At 46.8% G+C, this 19,562-nt stretch overlaps 1 protein-coding gene across 1 annotated transcript in view; it reads right to left on the minus strand.

The window, feature by feature from the left end:
* Positions 1–19,562, minus strand: part of ctnnd2a (catenin (cadherin-associated protein), delta 2a) — a 272,898-nt gene that overhangs the window by 29,225 nt on the left and 224,111 nt on the right. Inside the window, exons 12-15 of the mRNA XM_062521339.1 lie at positions 19,208–19,325; positions 13,559–13,744; positions 8,630–8,803; positions 4,680–4,830 (exon numbers count right to left, since the gene is read on the minus strand). Coding sequence (XP_062377323.1) covers positions 4,680–4,830; positions 8,630–8,803; positions 13,559–13,744; positions 19,208–19,325 — 629 coding nt within the window. The remainder of the gene's footprint in view (positions 1–4,679; positions 4,831–8,629; positions 8,804–13,558; positions 13,745–19,207; positions 19,326–19,562) is intronic.

Genomic DNA, 19,562 nt, shown 5'->3' on the forward strand with positions numbered 1-19,562 from the left:
GCAACAGGTAGAATCCTATTTGATATCTGATTAGGACCTGTACGGGTAAGATCATTGTAACGACAACCATCCTCTTCAGCTGTCTGTTCCGCCGCCCATGATAGTCCTATTGGTCTGGCTTCATTTTAGATAACCCAAACCGTCTGAAGATCTCTGTTTGGCCGCACACTCCCTTTCTCTCACACACACACGCACGCACACACACACATACACACACACACGCACACACACACACACACACACACACACACACACACACATCTAAGGTCATTGAAACGTCAACTTTCTGGATGGCAGCAAGTAGGACTCTCCACTTCAAACATTTAGCCCCAAATCTGAGCAGCTTAGCCGCTCCGGCTCCCCAGCTGCCGCTGCTGTCTCTACACACCCAATTTAGCAGCGCTCGCGCGCTCCCCCCTCACAGCGCTACTGTAGCACTCATCCGGACTCTTCTACGGAAAAGATAGCAGCATTACAAGTCCAGCCATCCTTATGGACAGCGAGTTTGGAGTGGCATTCTTCAACGTTGACAAGAAGGAGCGCCAAAAAAAAAAAAAGTTTTAGTGGTCTTCTAATAGCAGTTAATGCGTCTCCATGGTAACTGCTTCACAATGTGAAGCACTGACAGTGAGAGCGTTCCTGAGTCATCTTGCCCTGAGCTACGGAGATGGAGCGCAGTGATGCGCCTCGCCCACCAGGGGCACTCTCGTGCACCCCTACCTCCTTGAGGAGGCCAGAGAGTGCGGCGCGTTCAGGAACCCCAAATTAATCCGTTCCCCAGAGCTATTCCCCTGGACGCCGCTAGAAGTGGATATCATCACTGCGCTGCCAGACACGCTCCCATCTGACATCAGACAAAAGCACCAGACGTCAATGAAAGGGAGCTGAAGTTAAATGCCCTCGCTATGAAAAAGGAAGAGTAAGACCTCGCAATTTCATCAGGAAAGCTGCACCAGGGAAGCCATACTCCGTGGGCGACAGCTGCCAATGTAAAGTCTATAAATGGCGTGGTCCTAGTGGGAAAATGGCTCCACAAAAGCTACCGTGGTGTACCTAACTCACACACATGAGCTTAGTGTGCTTAGTGAGGCCCAGAATTATCATCAAGCATGAAGTCAGATAATAATCCTGCCACATGCTGAACTAGAGTGCAGTTGATATCTAGCCTAACTAGAAGAGCTTCAATTATCTCTTGTTGCGCCTCATGTTATTTAACATGTGTAATTGATCTGAGCATGCCATTAGCATCGACTGCACTTCTCCTGACAGAGAGCGCTGGAGGAGGCTTCACATGGAGCTAGCGCAAATGCTATAGGGCTGGGGCTGGGACTAGGGGCTGGGGCTGGTGCTGCCAGCTGTCTGCTGGAGATAAACAAGCAGCCTGTAGAGGTGCTCGAAGAAATGGCCACTTGTACATGACAGCAGTGGACCAGGTGCCACGCGAGGAGATGAGAGGGAGCAAGGGCTGCTGGGTACTGCTGTCAGCCAATGAGAGCATGTAGAGGACACAAAGGGGCACACACTCCAGTGTAAAAGATGTGACATGTGCACACACACACACACACGCACACGTACTGTACGTACACACACACACACAGGCACACGCACACACACACACCCCTGCTTACAAGAGCCAAAATCACAGTCAAAACACATGAGTGACAAGCTTTCTTGTATATGTCATGGCGTGAATGGTAGCTTGCTGTGTGTCATGTTTACAGCCTACACAACCAACACAACAGACTCTGGCAGCACAAGACGAACTCATCCCCATCAGCACCCTGAAGAGGTCAAGATGACTCACTGGAGGGCTTCTGTCATATCAACACAAAACGCAAAATCGAACGAAAAAGAACAAATCAGCATCTTAGTGAGCTACATGAGTCCATACATCAACCACTATCGATCGCAGAACCGCAATCGAAGCACTCCGTTTACGGAGCATAAATATAGCTAGAAGACATGGTTACATTTTTTGGAATATATGCGTCTCTATCACGTCTGGTGTAGCTCGTACCGTTGATTATATTGGAAGCTACAGTAAATGCAGCACGGACGGACGGAATGCTTTAGCTATGTGCCTGGTGTAGCCTGCCTGCACTGCAAAAAACTGCTTGTCTAATAAAATCTAACCAAGTGTTTTAATCTTATATTTAGGTAAATAAACTAGTTGATATTGTTTTCAGTACAAATACACGTGCCTAGTGCTTTCTTTTGAAATCATTTGACTTAATTTAAGACTTAATTGACTTATTTTAAGTCAATTCTTCCTGAAAACTATCTATCTTGATAAGACTCCTCAAAATAAGTCAAAGTCTTCTTAAATTAAGTGGAATTATCTTTTGAGAGAGCGCTAGGTAAGTATTTTCATACTTAAAACGATACCAAATAGATTTTTGACCTTAAGATTTAAAATTAAAAAATAAGATTTAAACTTAAAATTACACTTGGTTAGATTTCATTTTTTGCAGTGTGGAACTCTAAGTGCTGTCAGCCACGTGCAGCAAGGATTCAAAGAAAAGGAACATGGCCTCTCCCAAACGCCTGAGTATCTCCATTTCTGTTTCCCTCTCTTCCTCTATCCTTCTCTTCCTTCCTACCTCTATCCCTCTCTTTGTCCTCCACAGTCTCCTGAGTCAGGTTTTAAACAGCATCCCGTTCTCCTCAAGACAATCCCCGCAACACTCACTTCATTTCATTTCAAAATTCATCTGTGTCTCAGACACAAACATACGACCATATTACATTTTTATTCTTGTCTACAATATTGGCCCACAGCCATTTTAATAACACTGCCTTCTCTGTCTCTGCTAAACTACATTACCATATACAAAAGGCAGGGATTTTCATTAAAATGAAAAGGATAAACAATCTCCACTGTGCTCGTGTTTCTATGTGCGCATATATGTGTTATGATTCCGGTAGATGTCCTGAGGTAAAACTGAGAGGATGTCTCCATGGAAGTAATGGTGGGAAGAATGGAGAGAGTAGAGAAAAGAGAGCAGACGAGTAAAAGAGTGGAGAGAAAGAGAGAGAGAGAGAGAGAGAGAGAGAGAGAGAGAGAGAGAAAACTCTCATTAGCTAACAGTGATTTACTTGCATGGAAGATAGTTCATGTCAGATGCAAATCTGGAGGAAACTCTGCAGTGGGTAATTAGGTAAGCAGAAGACTAGCGCAGAGAGAGAGAGAGATGGAGAGAGAGAGAGAGAGAGAGAGAGAGAGAGAGAGAGAGAGAGAGAGAGAGAGAGAGAGAGAGAGAGAGAAGCATCCAAGTTTGGCAGGGAGAGATCCTACAGGCTCTGAAAACTAACCGCCTGAGAGGAGAGGAGGGGAGTAGGAGAGAAGAGGAGAGAGCTGTTGCCATGGAGACCAAGCAGCACACCACGCAACCAAGTTTATTAGAGAAAGATCAATAGTCTGTTGGTGGTGGTGGTGGTGGTGAGGGTGGTTTGGGGGTTTGGGGAGAGGGGTTGTCAGAGGCAGAATTTCAAACAGGAAGTTCAAACCCTTTTTGTAGGCAAAAAAAAAAATCATGGCTGAAATGAGGTGTAATTAGATGAGGGAAGATTTTGATGGTGCGTCCGCCTTGTAGACTTTCTCACTGACACACAGGGGTGACTTGGCTGGTCAGGAGTCGGCCACTCAGGAAAATTGTCATTGAGCCCACCACATCTGGTCTGGCTGTGTTTGATCCCAACTTGAAGGGCAGTTAGGGCCCAAGTAATCTCTGCTTTTGCATTGTCTGCCACAGTTTAGGTGGAACATAAGACAGCCTGCCAGCTCTCTCTCTCTCTCTCTCTCTCTCTCTCTCTCTCTCTCTCTCTCTCTCTCTCTGACTACAGCAGCCTGGCAGGCTTCCCACTACTACTCTCCAACTCTGTCTATTTTCGTCTTATAATTAAATAAATTAGCGACAATTAAGTGTAATTCACACCCTTGAACGCCTTGGCTCTTGAAATTACCCAGATATGCTACAAAGGTGTCATTACTGAAGCTGGAGGCTGTCCGACTTCCTCCCGCATCCGGCCCGGACCTGCTCCGCACTGGTAGGGGGTATTTCGTGAACTCTTCCCAGTGCCTTGCAACACAACATTTAATCAGCAGGAGAGAGGCAAACAAGGCAAACGTCCCAGCATGCATCTGCGCGACGTGACAAACGCTTCAAAGTAGTCTTTAATCTTTCCCAGATGCTAGACGCTCCCTGCTCCAGTGCTGCCTCCCTGCTCTCAGGACACACACAACTTTAATGTCATGTGCATGAATCACGGCATGTCGACTGACACGCATGCAAACCTCCACTACAACATGACTCACGGAGACCGCACACAAAAGGAAATTAGCTTAAGACCTGTAATTGCTGTATGCATGACAACACATTCAATGGAATCCTAAAATGGAACAGCAATCCTTCAGTGCTTCGTTTATATTTACTCTTGACTGGGACGGAATAGCATGAAGCAGAAAGGAATGACTCACACGCCGAGAGGAAGGCAGAGGGATACTATAGGAGTGTTTTTACTGTTTGGAAGCCAGACAACATGCTTCTGCTTTGAACCATCGGAGTTGCTCTGAATTCACCAAGATGTGTAGAGATGAAAAAAAAAAAAAAGAAACAAGCTACGGGAAAAAAAAGAGAAATGAAAGGCAAGAGAGAAAGGGAGAGAAAAAAGGCACGTACCAATTAATTCTTTATTTCTCACATCTAAGGCCATGTTTCTTAAAGCTGTAGCCACGGCGCACACCACCCGGTCGTTGTCGATGCGCAGCAGCTCCACCAGGATGGGAAGACCCTTCTCCTTCCTCACCGCCGCACGGATGTACACGGACCACTGAGGAAGTGAACACAACGCACATATCAACATTATTACCAACAACAACCTGAAGAGCATTTGCATTTCTTCACGAAACAGATGGTACTATCCATAGTGACTTAACCCTTTGTACAGTAGGTGATGTAAGGAACAAGGGACACATGGGGGCAAAACATGTTTTAAAGAAGATTTATACAAGCCATGCTCTAACAAACATCTGAACAGACAAGCCAGAACAAATATGGAAAAGCTTCTTAAGTATCTTAATCTAACCATTGACCAACAGACAATTCTTCCAGCTCTAAGCTTACTCATAAATATCTGCATTTAAATTATTTTTCAAAACTTTACTCCCCTCCATATTTAAAAGACCTTTAAACATATGCATATGGGTCATTAAAACCAAGGAGGAAAAAGGAATGAGAACCACACTGTTTACCTATCACGTATAACAATAATAAAGATTTAAAAAAAAATCAAGCAATGCTGCTTTCTAATTATGTATAATGTAGTGAATACTGTCAACATATTTTCCCAGGTGAATTATAAAAATATGCACGCAGTTCATTAAAACATAAAAAAGTAGCACGCAGTGGTTCTCTTTTCCTACACGTATGGAGAGCTGGCCCCAAAAATGTCTTTATAAACTACTCTGTGTGCTGCGGATGAACACCCCGTTTGTCAATACAACCCAACGAGCTGGAGCCACTACACAGTAAAGGCCTGCATTTTATACGGCCCTGCTCTCCCTGGGGATCTGAACCAATCGCTCTGGAGTGGGCCAGCTCCGCCAGGGAACAGCTGCTGTGGAAACGGCTGGAGTTATTACACAAGTGGCGCGGGCCGCTATACATTCATTATGGCCCCGCTCCCCTCTCTCTCACCGCTCTCCGCCATTTAAAAAATTAGCTCTGTCCTGACTTGTAATTGGACTTCCTGACTGATGTGATGGTGTGCGTTTTGATTGAGAGCTGAGCTTGCTGTAATGAGAGGCCATTGGAGCACTGGGGCCAGGAGAGGGCGGGAGTGGGGGGGCGGGCGGGTGGGCATCACTGGGAGGTTGTCATGGAGACCTAACAGAGTGGAGCTGGTGAAGGGGATGAGACAGGAAAGAACTGGGCACGGACCAAAACACAGCACCAGAATGGGGACGAATGGTGATTTATGTGACTTTGAACGTGCCATGGTTGTTAGCGCCCAACAGGCCGGTCTGAGTATTTCAGAGATCGCCGATCTACCGTGATTTTAATGCTACAACCATCTCTAGGGGTTTACAGAGACGGTCCGAAAAAGAGGATGCATCCAGTGAGCGGCAGTTCCCCGGGGCAACCATGCTTACAGATGCCAGAGATCAGAGGAGAACAGCCTGGCTGGAGCTGATAGAGAGGCAGCAGTAACTCACACAACCGCTGCTTACTCTCCAAACGAACAACATGTCAAACCATGGAGCTGATGAGCCACAGCAGCAGGAGACCACACCGGGGGCCACTCCTGACAGGAGAGAACCGGAAACCTACTGTACTGTAGCCCACAGCTTGCACAGGCTTACCAAAATTGGACAACGGAAGATTGGAAAAATGTTCCTTGGTCTGATAAATCTAGATTCCTGCTGCAACATTCGGATGGTAGAGTCAGAATTTGGTATAAACAACGTGAAAGCACAGATCCATCCTGCCGGTTCAGGCTGCTGGTGGTGGTATAATGGTCTGGCAGATTTTTGTTGGCAAACTTGACCCCTTTAGTACCTATTGAGCATTATCTACATGTCTCATCTGAGTATTATTGCTGAGCATGTCCATCCCTTTATGAACACAGTGGACCCATCATCTGATGGCTTCTTCCAGCAGTTCTTTGTGTCAAGTCACTGAGCTTAAATCATCTCAAACTGGTTTCTTGATCATGAGTCATGACAAAGAGTTCACTTTACTCAGATGATCATCATGGATGTGCAGCACTTCAATCTGCAGCAACTGCATCATGCTATCATGTCAATGCGGACCAAAATCTCTGAGAAATGTGTCTGGAACTTTGTTGAATTTATACCACAAAGGGAGTTTTAAAGGTAAAATGGGGTCCAACCCGTTACTAGCAAGGTGTGCATAATAAAGTGGCCGGTCAGTGTGTGTGTAAAAGTAATAAAACAGATAATATGGCAGCGCAGCTATGCTTTAAATTACTATCCTGACTTATGGTTAACACGCAAAAGCACAATTTATCACGTGTGAAAACTAGGCTCTTGAACAGGGTAATATGAGAAAGAAAAACTCTCCGACGAAGGACAAAGGAATTAAGTCATCCAAACAGAACCGTCGCTCACTGGCTTGAGGAGATCAATATCGTTGGGAACTTCTCACAAATTAAAAAAAGAGAGAAAAAAACTAATCCCCACTCCTCTTGGACAAACTGTATGGGAATTTATAATCCTATTAAAATGAAGGACTCAGAAGGCACAAGGCGCAGAGGAACTCGAGAGGCATTAACATGCAGCAGAATGTTGGGCCTGAACAGGAACAAACACGGGAGCCAATTATAAGTGACGGGCAAGATGAGTACAGAAGATTGGAGGCACACAAACACAAGGAGCGATGGAGAAAGAGAGAGGGAGAAGGAAAAAAGGAAAAACATAAGAGAAAGAAAGAGAAGCACAGAGAGTGTCAGGTAGAGATGAGAGAGAGAGGGAGAGGGAGAGAGAGAGAGAGAGAGAGAGAGAGAGAGAGAGAGAGAGAGAGAGAGAGAGAGAGAGAAGGATGTTGTGGAGGTAACTGTCTTAATCCCTCTTCTAACTCAGTCTGGTGAGAGGCACTAGACCACTGTCAGTTATGGGACTTTTAAAGCCATCCAATCCCAGCCTTTCAATCAGCAATCTCCAACAGCCTGGCCCGTATTGATCTGGCAAGACTTCCGTGGATGGATTTCCAGTTAAAAGATCCCTCTGAACAGGAGAGTTAAAGTACCTGAGAGAGAGATGAGAAACTTTTCCACTGCACTGGTTTAACATGACAAGTGTGAACGCCTGGTTTTATACATGCACAGCTACACCGGGGGAAATGCTTCTCACAGAAGAGATATCAAACAGCAACTTGAGGAAGACCGGCGCTTGAAAAGCACCCTTCAATGGGAGGATTAGGGACTGGATTGAAGTTTAAAGCACGGTGCATATGGCAGCTGCTACGGTAAATAAAAGCAGATACTTTCAAAAGAACACGCCACCCTTTTGAGAAATGAGCTCATTTGCCGTGTACCTCAGAGTTAAGTCAGAGGATGCACACCCTTCTCCTCTCCGTGCGCACAACAACCCAGTCTGACACCAATAGCATTAGCCTAGCTTAGCATAACTCACAGGAAGTAGGTTACACCAGTTACCCTATAGCTCCCAAAAGTGGCAAAATAGACTAAGTAAATACATTCAAAATGTTTTTATTGTGTATTTTACATGTGTAGAATTAACAACATAAAATGCGACACAACAACTTTCTAAGCAAATATGAAGAGGTCAGATGCAAAACCCTCTAAATCCGCCTGACCGCTTTCCTTTCAAATTAGATCCTTTTTTTTAATCAAGCTCCTAAAGGTTTCTGCCTACAAATCGATATATCAGATCAAGAAAAGAGTGGTATTTAGTGGGTTTTGAAGAGAAATTATTTGATGAACGTATACTATGTGTGGAGAGCATTCACTCACTATTGTTATCATTTTTGACAGAGGTGGCATTTAGAGGGTTTTGAATCTTATCTCTCTTCATATAGGCCTGCTGTATTTGGAACTATATGGCCAAAGCACCGCTACACTGAGCACACACAGGTCAGAGGTCACTCACCTTCCAGCTGCCCGCCGCCAGGTTCTGCAGCGCTCCGGCCGCCCCCTCCAGCGTGTCTGGGTTGGAGCACTCGGACAGCAGCGTGAGGTAGGGCTTCACTATGGAGGGGTGCCACAGCATCTGGATCCCTTTAGGGGGGTCCGCCGCATCCGGCATGGGACCCACTCCATCCCACTAGAGACGGACATCAAGAGAGGACGATGAAGAGAAGGCAAGAGAGAGAGAGAGAGAGAAAGAGAGAGAGAGAGAGAGAGAGAGAGAGAGAGAGAGGGAGAGAGGGAGATGGGAGAGAAGTTAAGAGAAATGGGAGAGATCAAGCATGAGAGAGAGATGAGAGAAAAGAGTGAAAAGAACAGAAGAATAGAAGAGGTTAGCGACAGTATAGTGACATTTGCAGGACATCAGCATTTATGAGAGACCTGTTTATTTGTCAGAGTCTGTCTGTGTGTCTGTCTGTCTGTGTCCAACTCTGTTCGTGTCACAGTGTCTCCCCTTTTTCTGTGTCTCAGTGTCTCCCCTTTTCTGTGTCTTCACGCCTCCTTCCTGTCACTCCCCCCACATGTAGAGCAGCAGCACTTTGTTTGCTGGCTGTGCCCACACCTCCATGCTGCACTCTCTAAAGGCAATTACCCTGCCTGCCTGCCTGCCTACCCAGCCTGCCACCAAGCCCTACATTTCCCCACTCTCACTCCATCTCTGCCCCCCCCCCTCTCTCTCTCTCTCACACACACACACACACACTCACACACACCTCACATTTCCCCAATGCACACACATCTTGCACCAACACACAAACCTCACAGCCTGTAATGGAACCCTATATTTTACATGTACGCACGCACGCAGGCACACACACACACACACACACACACCACCCACTAACACACACTGCTTGAAACCACACTGTGCCTTACCACCAGATAGACTTTAAACTTTCCTCTTCAAAACAAATCAAATCAAAACCAAAGAAGACACAAAAGGACAAAACACTACTGTACTAGTATTTCAAGGCCATGTATTGACTACCCACAGCTATACAGTCAGCAGATTTGTCAAGTTTAGTGCACTCAGGCTGCAACAATGCATCTGAATGGATTTGCATTGCAACCTAAAGAAAATAGCCCGATGCAGCGCTCTGTGTTTTGCATTCTAAGTCGACACACGTGGCCCTGTTTGACTGAGCCGCTGAGTTGGATCTGTTTGAGAGGGGCACGGGGCTGGCACACAATGACCTACTTTTAGCAGCAGAAGCAACTCGCAGCGTACCTCGGCTGCACTCGTCTCTGTGCTCGAGTCGCTCAGGAGCAGAGGCACGCCCGCTTCCAGCCTCCCTCAATTATTAAGCAGCTTGTGTACATCGCTCCCCTCGCTGCTCTGAGGAGAGGTCGTGCTGTTCAATTAACTGCTGAAGGGGAGAGGAGCCCGCCAGGCTTTCCTCCTGTCTTTCCAGTCAGCAACGGTGTGTGTGTGTGTGTGCGTGTGTGCGTGTGTGTGTGTGTGTGCGTGTGTGCGTGTGTGTGTGTGTGTGTATATGTGTGTGTGTGTGTGTGTGTGTGTGTATATATGTGTGTGTGTGTGTGTGTGTGTGTGTGTGTGTGTGTGTGTGTGTGTGTGTGTGTGTGTGTATATGTGTGTGTGTGTGTGTGTGTGTGTGTGTGTGTGTGTGTATATGTGTGCTTGTGTGTGTGTGTGTGTGCGTGTGTATGTGTGTGGTGGGGGCGGAGAAAACACTCAGAGAAGAGTACTTAAGATTCTGTTGCCGAAACGATGAGAAAACATTCCACACTTTTGGTGGAGGAAGAAGTCCCACACCAACACAGACAGAATTTACATTCTTTTTTTCGGTCTGTAAAATCTTGTTTTTTACCCGTGGAAACTACTACTTGTTGGAGGATGCTACTCCAAGTCCATGTTGAATTTCAAGTGCAAAACCATAAACCATTTTTTCCAGTGCAATGAAAAACAGAGCTATTTTTTTCTACCACTATGTGAAAACAGAGTAGTAAATAAACACTACAAATATTAAGTATTAAGTGTAATTGACTGGCACTATTGTTGGTAGACTCTTTCATGAGAGTTAAGTGTAAAGAGGAGTGAAAAGACTGGGGTGGTGTTTCTATAGAGAAACAGTGGATGTTTGTAAGTCTGTGAGTTTGAGAATGCCAGGCGATAATTGAGTGTGTAACATGATGAGTGTGTGCTTGTTAGGAGGGCAACAGTGTGAGTGTGCGATGATTGAGAGTGTGCTGCTGCAAGTCAAAGTGCTAGTGTTGTGTAGTGTGTGTGTGTGTGTGTGTGTGTGTGTGTGTGTGTGTGCGTGAGAGAGAGAGATTCTAAAATCGTTGTGAGAAAAGCTGTTAGTGTGTGTGTGTGTGTGTGTGTGTGTGTGTGTGTGTGTGTGTGTGTGTGTGTGTGTGTGTGTGTGTGTGTGTGTGTGTGTGTGTGTGTGTGTGTGTGTGTGCTTGTGTGTGTGTGTGTTAAGAGAGAGAGATGGCAGTCAGTGAGATATCCTCTGTTCAGATCCTTTTCATCTACAACTTTCTTTGGTGCTGTTATTGTTGGTGGTGGTGCTGGTAGTGGTGGTGGTGGGGTCCATGAATAATCTGTCACACACATAATCTGTGTGTCGGAGGGCACTGAGCTCTAAACATCCCCTGTGTAACAAGGCCATTACATTCGTTCAGGGAGATGACTACATTCCCCAAATTGACTTCTATTAGGGGTGCAACATCATAAAGAAATTCAGATTCAATGGTCCCTCTCCTTTCCATCGGAAGGCTTTCCTCCAATGAACCAATGCATATCGGACAAAGACACACTAACAAACAAAATGTGTATTGCGGATAAAACTCCTCAGTCCAATGAGTCATGTCCTGGCATTTATGACAGCTACCAAAATGACAGAAAAAAATGCAAGTTGTAAACACATTTTTCACATTTTGTGATGAAGGGAGCATTTGTCAAAGGAAACATCACTCTATTCATGCGCTGAATAAAATGCAATCCCATCTGGAGAAAGACAAACGCCAGCTCAAGGCTACTCTTAATGAATCACGTTAAGCGCATTCTTCCAACGCAAAACGCCTGTAAACTCAGAGATATTCAACAAATTCAGGCAGAACTCAGAGTGCAGTTTGTGTGGCGGAAATGCACTTCAGTTAAGCGAAAAATCATTGTCTTCATGTCTAAGTGGAAAACAGGATAGCAAAGGGTACAGCATGCATGAGCAAGTGTGTAAGTGCCGGTGTGAGTGGGCGTATGCGAGAGAGAGAGAAAGAGAACGAAAGAGAGAGAGAACAAGAGAGAGAGAGAAAGACAGCGAGATAGAGGGAGAGAGGGTGGAAAACAATAGGTAGAGAAGGTCAAGGTAGGAGATACAATTGTTTACTCAAACCAGCGTCTGTCAATAAAATACTAAACATCCTATTCACTCCCCTCTCTTCCACTTAACCAGCAGAGCAGAGCTCTCCTCCTCTCAGTGGAGGCTGCCTGGCTGCTGCTCCAAGATAAATGATTCAACAGGCCACATTAATTCCTGCACTTGGAAGCCCAGGTGTCCCTCTTCCTAGGGTCTCGTTTTTATCATTTTCAGGACAAAACAGACGGGAGGCAGACCCGCGGACGATATTAAAATAGCTTTCAGAATTATGTCGGCTAATGCAGTTGGACCGCGGCGCGCGCTGACAAGACTGTCTCTCAACATCGACTGACTTGATTATGGCTAACAAGCGGCCATGTTGGAGATCCCCGGCTGGGCCACTTCTGACTGCATTCTGAAGCACACTGCGCTAACTAATGAATACGCCTTGTGCCTGGGCTTTGAGGAGGCTCACTTTGCCAAGCAGTTAGCCCAAAGAATGGAAGGGAAATGACAAATCCCTGTTCTGTGTTCAATAAAACACACCCTCAACGCTTTTTTTTTTAATAGGCAAGGCCTGGACTTTGATCTAATATTACCAATCAGAAATCTTAAAGCCTTCAACATCGTGCTCCTTAGAAGATCCAGTGAGGGACAACAGAGGTCTTCACCAGCTTCCCATCCAGTGTTCCTCGCCCTTATTTGGGCCCATGAGAAGCACTCGTTACCCCTTGAAGCCAACCAGCCCATAACTACATTACAACCCACTTGCACCTTTTTTTCTACGGCCTCCTGAGAACTCCCCCTTCTCCCCAAAGCAGTAAAAAGGGCCTCGGCTGATGCGTCATTACGTCCTCTGTCTTTGCATGACTCTTGAGGGCTGTTTTATGGCAGACAGTAACTAGTGAATAGCTATGAGCTGGCAGAGTGGGCATGATCCTAACAGAGAGATAAAAGGGGGGCGGTTTTGTGACTTGCTGATGACACATAAAAGAGATTAAAAGTCCTCATAAAAACGTCCATGTAACATGGACAGGTGTGGCGATGAGTGTCATTTATGTGTGCGATAATGGAGGTGGTGTGCTGGGACTGCATAGGCATCATGTGCCGTCTGTACCTGAGCACACCTGCCCTTCACCTCACCGTCAGGTTAGGACTCTGTCCCGGTGATGTCTAGTCTAATGGGCATCCTTTCAGCAGAACATCCAAGCAACTCTACCCACATTTATCATGTCTTTCACCTGTTCCTCCTCCACCTTTTTCCCTGTGAGGCACTTACAGCAGATCTGGCTCCCTTTATATGGCACAATTACTGCACAAGAGAAGAAAATCATCCAGGGAAAATGGGCAGCAGTTCTCAGAAGAGGCCAAGAGCTGAGTGGCCATTAACAATAGTGACCAAATGCCTGTAATTACAGGCCAACTGCTGACAGGCCGACATAATCACCCTCCAGCTACCCCCATGCCTCCAAGCCTCTGATGCCCTCTCGGACCCCCCACGACCCGACTCCTGCCAGGTACGAGGCGCTCTGCTTTTGCCCCCATGCGCCCCGCTGACCCCTGCCTCTCACCTGATCCTGGGGCTTCTTTTTCTTCTTCTTCTTGCCCCAGCAGCCCGAGCTCTCGCCGTCCTTGCCGTTGGCGTCGCCGCAGAGCAGGCCGTCCAGCTCGTCCGTGCCGATCTGCTGTCCCTGAGAGGTCTCCGCAGCCAGCCGATACGAGAGGTTCCTCAAGATGCACACACAATTCTCTATGGTCTGGAAGAGAGAAAGAGAGAGAGAGAGAGAGAGAGAGAGAGAGAGAGAGAGAGGGTGGGGGGTTATACATTTAAAATGATAGAGAGCATGCACATGACAGAGAACGGAGGAAGACAGAGAGAGAAAGAGAGAAAGAGAGAAAGAAAGAAAGCACATAGAGAGAAAGAAAAGAAAGAAAAAAGGAGAGTGAGTGGGGGAAAGGCGGAAGGAGAGAGACTGAGAGAGAGAGGGAGAGACAGACCCAAGGAGAAAGACAAGGTCCTGAAACAGATGTTGGTTTAACCCAGTGCTGTCAGAAGGCCCAGTGCCCACCATGCCACCAGGGTCCACGTTCTGACCCCTGCCCAGCCCCCAACATGGTGATTACAGACCAGGCCAAGGTCACCCTCACACACACACACACACACACACACACACGGACACGGACACAGACACACACACGGACACACACACGTACACACATGTACACACATGTACACACATGTACACACAGGCAGACACACACACGCGCACACACACACACACACACACACGATGAGTACCCAAGGTTGCCAATGTGTTTTGACTGTTAGTCATAGAGCCAAGTCGGGATCAAGAGGTGCCAACTCTACACAAAGCTCATTAGCTCGCGTGTGCGCCCGTCAAAGAGGACGGCACTGTGCTTCCACTGCGTAAACACCTCGCAATTAGCTTATCTGCCTCGTTCCAAAAACAGAGACGAGACACGCAATGCGGGCTGCTACCAATTTGCTGCTTGTTCTTCAGCGTGTGTGTGTGTGTCTGTGTGTGTGTGTGTGTGTGTGTGTGTGTCTGTGTGTGTGTGTATGTGTGTGTGTGTGTGTGTATGTCTGTGTGTGTGTGTGTATGTGTGTGTGTGTGTGTGTGTGTCTGTGTGTGTGTGTGTGTGTGTGTGTGTGTGTGTATGTCTGTGTGTGTGTGTGTATGTGTGTGTGTGTGTGTGTGTGTCTGTGTGTGTGTGTGTGTGTGTGTGTGTGTGTGTGTGTGTGTGTGTGTGTGTGTGTGTGTGTGTGTGTGTGTGTGTGTGTGTGTGTGTGTGCGTGCGCGCGTGTGTGTGTGATGTGGTCGCACATTTAAATGAGATTAAAAGACATTTTCCCAAATGAGTCAGAGTGACAGCGCCAAATCCATCGTATCACAGCCCATTTAGCAAGGTATTAAGGAAATAGACAGCGGAGGCTGGGGAGAGCAGCCTCAGCACAGGCGTAGGAAATAGATGCCGCAAAGATTTGGGGAGAGAAAGACAAAAAAAAAAAAAACACATCAGCACCATCAGAGACAACAACTTCGCTTTTGACAAATAATAACAATCAAAAACTTTTATTCCCTCCTACAAAACAAAACTAATGACTGCAATCAAACAAAGACTGGGGAATTATGGGTTGGCATTTGGAATGTAATGAAACATATTGACTTACATCACCAACAGCCCTCGCAGTGCAAAACATGGCTGACCTCGGTTTCAAAATGCCATCAAAGCACTCCAACTTGGGGATTCATCAAATATTGACCAAAACATTAATTATAAAATAAATAAACGGATTAATGCAATTCTAAGCTATAGAAATAACTTTCCATCAAAACAGAAACCAAATTTCTGAGCCTTACATCACCCTATCAGTGAAATATAACACGTTCATTACTTTGGAAACATGTGTGTTAGCTAGAAAACTCATCTCTTTTCATCTTCTTGATTCCCAGGTTTATGTTCTCCCACAGGAAAAGCTCTAACCTTCCTTATGAAAATGAATCGTATCGGTCAAAGCACCATAGTGAAGATTTGCTAAACTTCAAATCTAAATCAAATCTAAAATGGCTAGCCTGGAAGCCAGCCGAACTTAGCCCCGTCCACAACATTTGAGTTTGGTCTGGACTTGGTCCATTGTGAAGCAACAATGCCCGGACCAGAGTTGTTCGGATCAATAAAAAAATTAATTTAAAAAAGAACACGCATATTTCCATGCAGTTTGACCTTTCATTTACACTAAAACAGAGGTTTTATTCACTGAAAACTAAATAATACAAATGAACAGAGAACAATGTTAAGGCATTTGTGGAGAAGAGGGATGGTTCAGATGTTCTGCCTACAGCTCACAGTAAAATATTCCATTGCTCTGATTGGTTAGGTCTATCCAATTGATTGAGTCATTTTCCCCACCTGTATTGGTTGAAACACACCCCATAATCATGTCCTAATGGAGCAGTATCAGACTCAAATCTAACTTGGCTATAACATGGCTAGATCTGTTACAATTCTGTTGTAGATGAAGATCTACAGTATATCAAGTATTTCCACTCTTTCATCATCATAGCAGATGTTGATTGGTAAAATCTGATACCTGACTCTTGTACTTGTGTCAGTATCAGCACAATTACTGATCCATGCAATGCAGCAGTACTTTAAAGATAATGCAAGTGTCATTCAAGTGCTTTAATGACTAAGTCATTCGATCCTCTCCCTGTTTCACTGCTTTAACAGCATTCTCACTTTTGACTGGCAGGTCAAATCCCAGGCCTTCAGAGATGTCAACCCTCCCTATGTTCTGATAGGCTAAACGCTAATACTCAGCCAATGAGGCATGGGTAAATAAGTCATCCAGGAAGTGTGTACACATTTACACAGGTCCAGACAGGAGAAGATGCACTTGACTGATCCTTGTGAAATTCACTGACACAACAAGATAGGTCTCTGAACACGTCAGGCTGAGTGGCGTCGTCACCCTGTATCTTCTCACCGATCAGACTTCCAGAGGTTCTCTGCTGCTGCAGCAGCCCCCGCGCCCGTCCTCGGAAAAGACTGCAGGCTCGGAGCAGATTAACGGAGTGCAGTTACAGCTGGCTGATGGAACCACATTTCCCGCAATTACCTCACCACGGGCGGAAGCGCCCAGGGAACCGCGCGGGAGAAAGAATCTAGCGCAGGGCTGAGAGAGGGATTCTAGTGATTAAAGCCTTCTCTCTCTCTCTCTCTCTCTCTCTCTCTCTCTCTCTATCTCACTCTCTCTCTCTCTCCCTCTCTCTCTCTCTCTCTCTCACACACACACTCTCTCTCTCTCTCTCTCTCTCTCTATCTCACTCTCTCTCTCCCTCTCTCTCTCTCTCTCTCTCTCTCTCTCCCTCTCTATGTCACACACACACACTCTCTCTCTCTCTCACACTCTCCTTCTCGCTACCTCTCCCCTGAAGGCCTAGAGTAGGCCTAGAAGTGGGTTTATTAATGCAATGTAAAAGTTAAAAGCGAGAGTAGACTGGGGATGTTTGTGTGGAGTCTGTCTGGCAGGTAGAGAGAGAGAGAAACGGCGCAAATGACCTCGGTCCAGCCAATCGCCAACACCGCGCAGGTAAAACGTCTCCTGTCTCACAGCGCTTCTCCACGCTTCGCCTTCAATCCTACCTGAGGAGAAGGAAAATAATGAGGAATTTCATTTCGAGCCCTCCCGAGGGCAAGACAGCGAAGTGGAGACGGTTTTAACGGCGCACTAATTCACGGGGTTTCGTCAACAGCGTGAGCGAGCGACTTGGTAATTATTGTGACATTTCTTAACCGCGGGTGTCGCGTCGCCGTCATCCTTTGTCACCGGCGACGAGATTAGCGGCGGGCCTTCTCCACGGCTGCCGTCTGAGTCACTGCTCACAAATACGACCCGAGAGGCCTCTCGGAGAGACGAAAACCTTAAGGGGCAAACTGCTGCCAGGAGATTGTGTGGAGGGACTGCCAACAGTAATCTGTGGGCTGTTGGACGTGATACCCCCTGTAAGAAATAACTATCTCTCTCCAGAACCAGAACCAATTCTACTGGCCCCAGTGATAGGTGTTGAGGTATTGACGTCAAGATCACACTTGAAATCCGGCATAACACCATCCTTCAGAGCTGTCGAACACTTCACTTCCTTCACTTCCTTCACTCTGATGCATCTTAGAATAGCACCCTTCAGAAAACAGATGTCATGATTTAATGTATGTATTTAAAGATAAACATATATGGCAATGCCCTGGTGAAGACTGCAGTCAAAATGGATAGATATTGTATGTACAGTAACCATTGTTGAATAATGGCACTTACTGTAAATGTACAGTGGGCATGCCTCAGATCATGTATAATTCAAGTGCATGTGTAAACCTGACCGTGCATCCATAATGTACAGCAGTTCCTTTGTGGGAATAACTGTCATAACTATCACAACTATCATTGCATAACAACTGTTCTCAGGTTGCTTTGAGGTCAAAATGGTGGTCCCTGGGACACAAGCAGTTGAAAACCCCTAGAAGGTTCTAGATGGTGCCTACAGAGACAGGGACCTCTTTGAGTTGATAGGCAGAAAGTCTGACTGAAACACTGCCGTGCCAATGCGAGTGTGTGAGTGTGTGAGCCAGTGCCTGTGTGTGGGTCAGGTAGCCTGTGTGTGCACAGCGGCTGTTCTGTCCCAGACAAAGACTCTCAGCAAGGGTGGGCTGAGGAGTCCGGTGGGTGGGCACAAAATGGGTCAGTGCTCCTGGGTTGGACGTGGCCGCAGACACCAAACTGGGCCAGCCTTCGCACCGTGCACAAAGTCAGCCACTCCGTATTCATTAGCGCGGAGCCAGCAGATTCCCGCCACAGCAGCCCAACGGGCAGGCAGCGAGGTGGGGCGTTCCATTATGATTAAAGGCTGCCATTTGTGGGGGACATGCAGTGGATCTGGCAACCTTGAGAATGCAACCGTGCAAAGAGCTGATTGTTTGTTGGTTTGCTTGTTTGTTTTTGAACAAACAACCTTCCTCTCATACTCCCTCACTCTGTCTCTGTCTCCTCCCCTCTCTCTCACTCTGTTTGTGCACAAACCACAGACATGGACACACATTTACACACACACACACACACACAAACACACACACACACGCACAAACACACACACACACACACACAGACGCACACACACACGCAGTGCAAAATCATTAAACCATCTCCCGCCCACTCACCTTCACACATGTGCACACACAACAAATAGTTGAATCAGCCGTTTCCGTTCAGGTGACACACACACATATACCTCCTGACAGGGGACAGGGGACAGGGGAGGTGTATGTGGGGGGGTGCAGGGGGTGTAGGATGGGGCAGGTGAGAGGTGAGGACAGGAGAGGACAGAGAAGGAGAGGGCACAGGGGAGGAGAGGAGAGGAGAGGAGGAGGGGAGGGGAGGGAGAGAGGAGGAGAGGAGGGGAGGGAGAGGGTAAGCACAAACAACTGGGATGGAAGAAGAGGAGGAGATAATTGGAGGGGAGGGGAGAGAAGGATGGAGGTAGAGAAGGAGGGGGAGGGGAGAAGGCAAACCCAGACCCTACAGTCAATCTTGGTGCTGCCCATAGAGGTGTGTGTGCAGGGGAATGAGAGGAGGAAGAGGAAGAGCAGGAAGAAGAGCAGGAGGAAGAGGAGAGGGAGGAAGAGGAGAGGTAGCGGAGCCACACCTTGCTGTCGATCTCGGTGCTGCCCAGAGAGGTCTGGATGACGAAGAGCAGCGCGTCCGTCAGGCCCTCACACTCACGCATCCGCCGACGAGCCTCCTCCCCCGCTGAACTCACGTTCCTGCAGGACACACACACACACACACACACACATGTTAGCCTACACAAGACGAGACTGCCAAAACACCTCCAAAATTGGCTGCTATATCCCCTAACACATGCAGTGTTAAAGCTTTGCTAGACTGACAGGGGCGAGTGATAGATTATGCATCGCTACAGACGAGGCCTTTAATAGAAAGCTCCAGCTTCACACGTTGCCATGGACCCCAGCTCCTCCATCATGTGTGACTGATGGCTA

This window comes from Sardina pilchardus, chromosome 19, assembly GCF_963854185.1.
Source record: "Sardina pilchardus chromosome 19, fSarPil1.1, whole genome shotgun sequence".
NCBI classification, from domain to species: Eukaryota; Metazoa; Chordata; class Actinopteri; order Clupeiformes; family Clupeidae; genus Sardina; species Sardina pilchardus.